The sequence below is a fragment of the Drosophila tropicalis genome, unplaced genomic scaffold (assembly GCF_018151085.1).
Source record: "Drosophila tropicalis isolate 14030-0801.00 unplaced genomic scaffold, ASM1815108v1 contig_158, whole genome shotgun sequence".
Lineage (NCBI taxonomy): Eukaryota > Metazoa > Arthropoda > Insecta > Diptera > Drosophilidae > Drosophila > Drosophila tropicalis.
In genome coordinates this window covers 7,072,686-7,082,111 of record NW_027172602.1, presented here as the reverse complement: position 1 = coordinate 7,082,111, position 9,426 = coordinate 7,072,686, and the positions used below count along the sequence as shown (strand labels likewise).

Genomic DNA, 9,426 nt, shown 5'->3' with positions numbered 1-9,426 from the left:
AAGTTCAACTTTAATCACTACTCTAAATAATAGACGGGAAAACAAAGTATGTATTGTTGTTGTTCAAGAAGAAGAAGAAGAAGAAGGAGGAGGAGTAGGAGAAGATTTCTCCTCGTTTGATGAATCGAAACAATAGTTTCGTAACCAACTTTTGTCTCAATTGTATTTTAACTTGTTGCAAAGGATTTTTTGTCCAATTTAAAACTGATCTTTGTCCACTAATTGTCAGTTTGTTTTCAAGCATAGAGGGCAGCAAAAAAATTTTCAGTGGCTCCATCAATTGTTCAACGTTAACACAACGAAAATGTCCTTTACACCGCTGGCCATTTAAGGAGAAACAGGATACATAGGGAACATGGGATCAAGATAGAATGGTAGAGTGTAGAGAACATATTCCTCATCAATCGTCTTTATAAAAACACCAGATCTTTAGATCTTTCAGAGCTAAAGTTCAGCTTTTGCTCTTGCAATTCGATCAAATAACAATAGATTTATAAATAGTTAAGGAATAAAATTAGGTACCCTAATATTTCCTATCAATATCTATGGAATAAACAAATTTCCTAAAAATTTAATGAAAAATAGCCAAGTTATGTGTATAAACGTGAGCCAAATGGGTGGCGGGCCCAAGTGTTCGTGAGCGAGACAGCCTAAATGGCATATCAAAAGAATCTGAAATGGTTATGATCTTAAAATAGTCGGAATTTGAATGAAAACATCAAGAGACATTGTTTAATTTCTGTTTTATTATTAAAAATGTACTGTATATTGCCATTTTGAGTGTTTTTCATTTGCGCTTTTTGACCAGTTTCGTCGTTTTGTTTTTCTTTTTTGCATTCGCATCTGTTTTGCATTTGCTTCTCTGTTTTATAAGTTTCATTTGTTATTAGTTTTGTTTTATTGCTAATAATTTTTATAGACAAATATTGTTTAGTTTCTTTTGCTTTTTTCTTATTGATGGTTTTCTGTTCTTGTTTTTTGTTTTGTTCTTTTCGGTTAATTGGCTGAGAAGGAAACATTTGGCCAAATTGGTTACGGGATTTCTTTTGAGATATAGTATAATATCGTATACATATAACACATTTTCATTTATATATACCTATATATATACATATATATGTTTATATAATTATCAAAAACTAATAAAAAAATAAATACAGTTAATAATAGTACAAATTAAAAAACAAACTGGAATATACAGATGTACCTACACATGAAAAAAAAATAGATTACACAAATAAAAGTTAAACTAACTTCGGGACACCGAAATTTTATATATCCTTGCAGTGACTTTTTCCGCATTTCCAATAGAGGGATTCAACTTTTATTAGTTACGTATACAATTGTCGAGTTACCGCAAAGATATGGCAAATTCTATATATATATATACATACATATATAGCTTAAAACATAATAACAAATATTACAAAGACAAAAAAAAAAAAAAATGTATGAAAACAAAAAAATTGGTCAACAATTCAAATGGATTTAGAGATATCTTTCGGATAACTCTTCTACCTTGCAATAGGTGCATAAGTACAACTAAATGATAAACATTAATCATAATACTCTAATCATTTATAATAAATTACACATTTTTCATCATTTATAATTGCTGCCAAAAAAAAAAATTGAGTTGCTGGATGGGTAATTGTCATCGTTTGTTTGAATTTCCTTCGGGAGTCCTTTTGGGCACGTCGTTGAAACATCGGGAAATGTCGGAATCTTTACATCGATGTATCTTTCTTTCTTTTCTCCTACTCGCTCTCCATCTCTCTCTCTCTCTCTCTTTCGCTTTCACAATATCAATCACAGTTAAAAAGGCAAGCATGAAAAATGTCTTACAGAACTTCGTGCCCAAAATGTGTTTGATCATGTGTTCGAGTCTGTGGTTTTGGCATTACTTTGTCTCGTGGAACTGGCTCATTCAGGCGGCGGCATGCGTTATGTACAATATGTTTGTTATTTACTTGACTACGCATAATTAATTTACGGTATATATAATAATAATCATAATAATAATGTTTGTTTGTTTGCTTTGCTTTGCTTTCTCCTTTCCCTGCCTTGCCTCTCCACCGCTAACTTCTCCATCTCTTCTCCGTGTTCTCCTTTTACTTTTCATCTCTTTTCTCATTAAGTAGTCAATATTTATAGTATAGCACCGAGTACAAAAATCAATCAATAAACAGAGTTTTTTTTTTCGAATTTTCGCTTTTTGTTTTTCGTTTAGGCGTTTACGCGTTTACGTTTTGCTTATTTTCTTATCCTTTTGTTTTTTTTTTTTTTTCGTTAAATTCTACTACTTATTTAAGGTAATAATTTCTGTTGCTTTCGTTTTCCGTTGCTGCATGTATTTTACATGGAGCCATCGCCCGAAATCTATGAAATGAAAGTAAAGATTAGCAATTACTTTGAGGCATGAGATCCTCACCAGCCACATACCTGCGAGTGGGAACTATCGCTCTCAACCTGCTCGGAATAGCAATGCTTATAGTTAAGATAGTCTAAAAGTCTTCTTGGTAATGGCAATGTCTGTATTAGATCCTTTCGTATAACCGCCTTTAGTATAACAAATCTGAAAAAAGTTGTTGATGATAGTAGTAATCATGAAACTTGAGTTGAAATTGTGTGACTAACCTGCACATATGCTGCAGACTTTGTACATGCTTAAATCTAGATACTGGATTGGTTAATTGCACACGCATTGGTCCATGTTCCGGCCGACGATGCAGAAAGAATAAATATCTATAGAATAAAAGAGAAGAACAATAGATAAAAGATACAAGTGACAGGATCAGTCTCATCCGTTGCATACCTGCCGCTACGTGAATGTTCAACAGCCTTCTCAATGAACTCGGTTATAGTTTGGGATTTGAATTTGGCATATGAACCAAATGAGAATGTGCCTGAAAATAAAAATCAGATTTTTACATTATATATCTCTTACTTTCTTTATGCGGTTAAACTCACCCTGATCCTGTTCTATGCGTACATGACGCACACAATTGTTTAGCTTGAAGCTCAACGAGAATATATAATGATCATCGGAGCTATCGCGTACTATAAATGAGCCATCTGGTTCATTAGAGAGCACTTTCTCAGCTGCCTCACTGGACAAGGGTCCCCAGTACCAGCCATACTATATAAACAAAATAAAGAAGAGATATATGTAGTGTTAAGTGATGAAAGGGGGAGAGGACGGGGCAAGTAAAACTTACGTCTTTGACCTTCTCAATGCTTGAGGTAAATTGCAATGCCCTTGGCTCTTGTAGACCACTATTTGCCATATTCCCACTGGTGCTAGCACTAGAATTTGTGTTTTTCTTTAACTGATCCGTTTCTGACTCAGTTGAGATAGCATCTATAGCATAGGCTGCTACTGTTATTGAAGGGAAATGAAATTTCTAAGGTGATGTGATCAATTGAATAGTATTTTTTTCTTTACCTTTCTTTGGTAGGGGCGGCAAGGCACGCGACTGAAACTTTTTACGCAAATCCGCATTCAGTTCACCGCCGCCGCCGCCGGCGCGATTTAGGCAATTGTGGGTGGCCTCCTCTGTGGCGTCCAAGATGCTATTGGAGGAGTTGATGCCGCCGCCATTGCCACCATTGATGGCTATGTTTGTTGCTGCTGCTGATGATGATGATGATGTTTGTTGCAATTGCCCGGCGACTCCAACATTGCCAGCATTATTACCAGCAGTAGAAGAGCCCTGGAGAATTGTGCCTGTGGTGTTTGCAGATGATAATGTTGATGATGTTGTTGTTGTTGTCGCTCCGGCTGAAGCTGCTGATGCTGCTGCCGCCGCTGCTGCTGTTGTTGCGGTTGCTGCTGCCGCTGTTGCTGCCGCTGCAGCTGCTGCGGCACGATAGCGATGATTGTTGCGACGAAAACGAAAAATGCTACAAAATTTCTGTTTTAAATTTAAAGTAAATTGTGATTTCTTTTCCGTATGCAGGACATGTTTATTATTTGGTAGATGCTGTAAGTGATTCTCTTGTTGTTGCTGCTGCTGCGGCGTTATGCTTGTTGCTGTTGTCGTTGTCATTTGTTGTTGCTGCTGCTGCTGCTGGGGTGTTGCATTATTAATGCTATTATTGTTATTATTGAGCTTATCATTATCCAAATTATGTTTGCTTTGTTTGCTTAAATATTTGCCCTCTGAGCCACCAGCAGAACCAGATCCAGAGCCTGGAGTACCAGCTAGCCGATTATTGCTATTACGCATACGAGTTGTTGTCACATTGGTAGCATTGGTGGATACACTCCAAATGGTCTCATTACTCGATTTGGTTACCTTTCCAGATGCTGCTCCAGCTCCCCCACCTCCACCACCACCATGCATCGAGGGTGCCGAGGATGAGCCAGACTTATGGCCCGCATCCGAATAAAGTGTATGATATAATTGTTTCACCTCATCCAGGGTCATGTGAAGAGGTTCCGTTTCGACAACGGGCAAACGATATTTACCATGTTTCCCCTCATCGCTCGTACTTGTCATCGTTGTGGTGTTGGTGGTTGTCGTATCTGTGGCATTATATCGTTGCTGTTTGCGTTTATTTCGTTTATTTCTACGCCCACTTTTATGATATGTGGGATTGCTGCTGCTCGTGGTGGTGGTGGTGTTATTATTGGCGGTTGTGTTTGTGGTTGTGCTAGCGGTGCTGGTGGCGGTGGCCACCGGCTGCTCAATCATATCAACCGGAAATGCATATATATCCGAATCGATTGGCACATTATAGAAATCCGATATTTCACGTGTGAATAGGGCATCATGGGACATGGCTTGCGTTATGAATATGGAATCATCTGGCTTATTCGACGATGACACATTGAGGGAATTGTGTGAGCTGCTTAGGCGGCTATTTAGCGAATTCCTGGAATTGGGTCGCTGGTACGCATGATGATTGCCATGATGATGATGATGGTGATGAGGATGATGATGATGATGCGGATGATGGTGATGATTGTGGTGGGGTGGAGGAGGGATGATGATAATGACAATGACTGGTATGACCCAATGGACTGTATAACATTTGTCTACGCTGAAGGCTGCTGCTATTGTCCGTTGTGTTGGTGGTCGTGGTCGTCATTTGTCTTCTGGCTCCATAATATAGATCATAGTCATGAATTTCCGAGAGGCCAGCCACATTAAAACGTTGTTGGGCCACAGCTGCTGCTGCCTTAGCACTGGCTATGCTATCCTGCTCTGTGGGTATGGCCTTAAAATAACGCGTATGATCCTGATAATAGGGGCATAGGGTTTGTTTTATCTTAATTAACGAAACTGGCGGCGGCGGCGACGGCAAGGGTGAGCAACTGCTTTGACTCTGATCGGAGGAGGCTGCCCGGCACTGTTCCTCATCATCTTCATCCAGCTCATCCATTAAATCAACGCTATTGCCCAGGGAGCTGCTTATTATATTATTTGGCTCATCATAGATATTATCCGTATGGCTATTCAATATGGAATCACTTGAATATAGATGCTTATTGGTGGCATATGACTCCTTGAGGGTTAATCCACCCAATCCTGTCAAACCGGACAGTGTTTGCATGTCTAATGCATTTGAATCAATTGTTGCAGCAGCCGCCACGCCCATGCCCACGCCCACAGGTGCCGCTGCTATTGTTGTTGTCGTTGTCGCTGGCAATGCCGTTGTTGCGGTCAGTGTGATGGTATTATCATCTTTAAGATGCTCAAACGATGACTGCGAAGAGGTCCAACGTCGCAGACTATTGACAATATTCTTTGATATGGAACGCACTAGAGTTGTCTGGGGGGAATCTTGAAATTCCGGTGGCGGATCTATCGGAGCCAATGGACCCTTTTTCAATGTATTGAAATTCTCGGCACTCATCCCACCCTCCGAGCAATTGTCAAGTGAATCGAACTGTGATACCTCGCCATCGCTTTCGACCATCTGAAATGTGAAATCTTTAATAACAGTGTTTAGTTTGATTGTAGCGGCGGGGGGGGACTCACCTCAATTTCGAATTTACACATGCCAATGCGATAGGAATCTCCGCTAGATATGGAGCTATTCGTGGTTAATGGCACTCCACTGTCATCGCTGAGGGATGCAGCCGCATTTAGTTCAATGCTATTCGCACTGACCAATTCGTGGCCACCATGTGGAGGTGGCATAATGCTGAAGCTATCGCTGCTACAGATGCTACTCGATATGCCACCACCACCACCACCACCTCCTCCAACCCCAACTCCTATTCCTCCTACCCCTCCTCCTCCTACAACACCAACAGATGCAGCATTATTATTGTTGGAATTCGTATTGTTATTGGGTATGATGATGGTGGTATCCTTTAGCTTAATGCCACCAGAGGATGAGTCCATGTTGCGTGCCAAGAAGGATTAGTAGGTGCCCGGCTGCCGTTGCCGGCGCCGATGCAGGAAGATTAAGAGTAGCAATTGGCGGCGGCAATGCACCAAATATTAACTCTGTGAAATAGAAGACAAGAGGAAAAAGTTGTTATATATGTACATATTTAGTTCTTTATCCACACACTTGAATTGAAATTTCTTTTGTAATCGGGATTAGGGATAACTAATTGATTAGATATACATATGACACACATCTGCAATCTGCCGCGCGCGAATTTTGCAATCAGATCCAACCTATGACCTTTGGGTGCGGCGGCGTCGTTGGCGTTTTCGTCGTTATCTTGCAGCTTGCAACCGAATGCAATTGAAGGTCAATGACAGTTGCGTGCGCCGTTTGCCACCCAAAAGCACCACCCACTCCCTGTCTCCTATCGTTGCACCTCACCACCCACCCACAAGTCACCTCATCATCCCACCTTCTCTTTGCTTACTGTTAACACCTTTTTCTCGGTTCTTTTTTTTTTTGCTTTTTCTCATCGGATTCTACTTGTGCGCAGAAATCGAAGAATTTCCATTTGTTTTTGAAATGTGCAGATTTATGTTGTTGTTTTCTTTATTTTCTTGTCGAGTCTGTGTGTGTAACTGTTTCCACAAATTTAATTATAGTTTTATAGTTGTTGTTTTTGTTTTTTTTTTTATTGTGTAAAGTGCGTAAAAACAAAAAACGTTGATGCGCCGTTATAGTACGCATACACACACGCCCACCACCGCCCTAGCCGGAAAAATCCACTCAGTGAGCCATCATCATCATTCGCACCCCCACCCACCCGCACCTGCACCTGCAGTCCCCCTCATCCTACCTCAACGCCTCTGCACCACTTGGTTTAGAGTCTCTTCTCTCTCTGTCACTCTCTTTCTCACTCTCTCCTCTCCTATACATCTGCTGCTTCTTGTGTCCTGGTCGTCGTTTTTGTCGTCGTTTCTCGTAGTACGTCGTGAGCGTTCTCTAGTATTTTTTTTTTGTGAACTTTTTCATGGTCTTTTCATTTTTGGAGTTTTCTTCTTTTAAGGAATGCTACAAGCCACCAAGAGGGAGATGGAGGATACTGGTCAAAATGTCACTGTGAGTCGCTTATGGCAAGGGGGTCTATAGAGATTGGTAAGGGGTAGAGCATATTAAGAAGCAGGCAGCGATAACAAAAAATTCTTATAAGAATTTTTGTCACTTTGTATACACACAACTCGCATACAAAAATACACACACACGCACGAACATTCACTCACTCACATGCATGCAATCACTCACTCACTCATACACACACAAACGCAAATGCATTTAGCATTCATTTACAATACAATTCCCTTGGCCAAGGTGTGGGAGTGAAGGGATATAGAAGAAATCAACTTTTGCTTTAACATTTTGAACACCTCATTGATTGTTGGTTACGCACTTTTAATTTCTGCACATTGCGGCGGCTTGGTTTATTTTAACAATTTTTTAAAATGATTTCAGTTTTTTTCCCATTTACAAACGGCGAAATTAACATTTACTTAACATTTTCCGCTTTTTTGAGTCCGCTATTAACATTTACTCGTCTGTTAATTAACATTGGTTCAAGAGCGAGTCTGTTAAACAGCACTTACTCGATTAACAGCGGCGATAACAATTTGAATATCGATAACAATTGGAGTAATTGGCGCTTTAGTTTAAATGGGACTTGAAATTAAATCAAATATGTGGTTTGCTATTACATCGTATTGAAAGATTTGCATGTAGTTTTTCTTTTCTTAAATGTGTCATTAGCTTTTTCATTTTTCTTAAGTTTCATTAATTGATAAAACCATTGGTAAATGCTGAAAGCAGATTAACTTTAACATCATTCACACGCTCACTGCTGGTCTTTCATATTTCTCCAACTACTGTGTAGGTCAATACCGAAAAGCAATGCGACACGACGTTTTCGGCTTTTGACCGTCGCGGTCATCACCTGGTACTTTCACTTGAAACACGTTTTCTTTTGCCATCCAAAGAGAGACAAACAAACAAGACAATGCAAAGTTTTTTATTAAGAGGGCTCACAAGCTTGGGGTCCGGGGCTTGGGGTTTGGGTATGGGTTTTGGGCTTGGGCTTGGGCCCCGTCGCTTACCAATAATCGCATAAATTAGCAATTCCGTGTGCTGCAGTCGTCGTCTTTGTTGTTGTCAGTATTTCTATATGTAGTAGTCGAACGGAAGTCTTTCTTTTCCTTTCCTTTAAACATTTCACTTGACGTGCCACAGCTCTCACTTTCATTTAACGGCTGTCAAATATTTAATAATTTGTGCTAAAATGTTGAATTAAATGCTATATGTATGTAATGCATATGTGTTTGGCATACATGATGATGAAAAATACATTGTTGTAGATTGGAATTTCAATTTGGTATGCGAAAATCCGACATACATACAAACATAAAATGGAAATATGTACCTACCATGCCAAACCAAACCAAACCAAACCGAACCGAACCACACCATATGTTTATTTGTATGCATAAATGTTCAAGTTGTTTTTTGACAATTTCGCCTTGATCTGACCCAATCGGATACGATACAACAATCCGATCATATTACATAGGAGGCCAATTCTACTTATTTCCACATAAGTCTAGCCACTTAGAAGAAAAATGAAAATATATACAAACATACATACATACATATGTATGTATGTGTGTGTTTGTAGGTATGCCTGTGCATATAATGCAACTGAGAAAAACCCACGCCTGGCCAGGCCTGGCCATAAACCAAACAAAACAAACAGATAAACAAGAAAACCCAAAAATAGACAAAAACTCAAAACGGATGGAATGGAAAATCAACTGCAGCCAACAATCCACAACAAAGTCGACACAAAACAAGATGCCAATGCCGCACACACACACACACACACACACACAAAAAGAAATATGTTTGTGTGTATGCCACTTGCTGATTTACCTGCAACCACCGCGCAGCATCTCCCTAACACGCATCTCGTTGCAGTCCACACACTCAAAAAAATCTTCCATGGAGTTTGATTTGACCAACCAACTAATATCATTT

At 39.7% G+C, this 9,426-nt stretch overlaps 1 protein-coding gene across 1 annotated transcript; it reads right to left on the bottom strand.

The window, feature by feature from the left end:
- Positions 1 to 728: 728 nt before the first annotated feature.
- On the bottom strand, positions 729 to 7,906 carry Socs16D (Suppressor of Cytokine Signaling at 16D). The gene is given in 10 exon segments (XM_068298748.1): positions 729 to 2,379; positions 2,443 to 2,575; positions 2,638 to 2,745; positions 2,816 to 2,906; positions 2,971 to 3,139; positions 3,219 to 3,379; positions 3,446 to 4,988; positions 4,990 to 5,925; positions 5,988 to 6,461; positions 7,796 to 7,906. Coding segments are annotated over 9 exon segments (3,534 nt in total). The 5' UTR covers positions 6,357 to 6,461; positions 7,796 to 7,906; the 3' UTR covers positions 729 to 2,355.
- Positions 7,907 to 9,426: the final 1,520 nt, after the last annotated feature.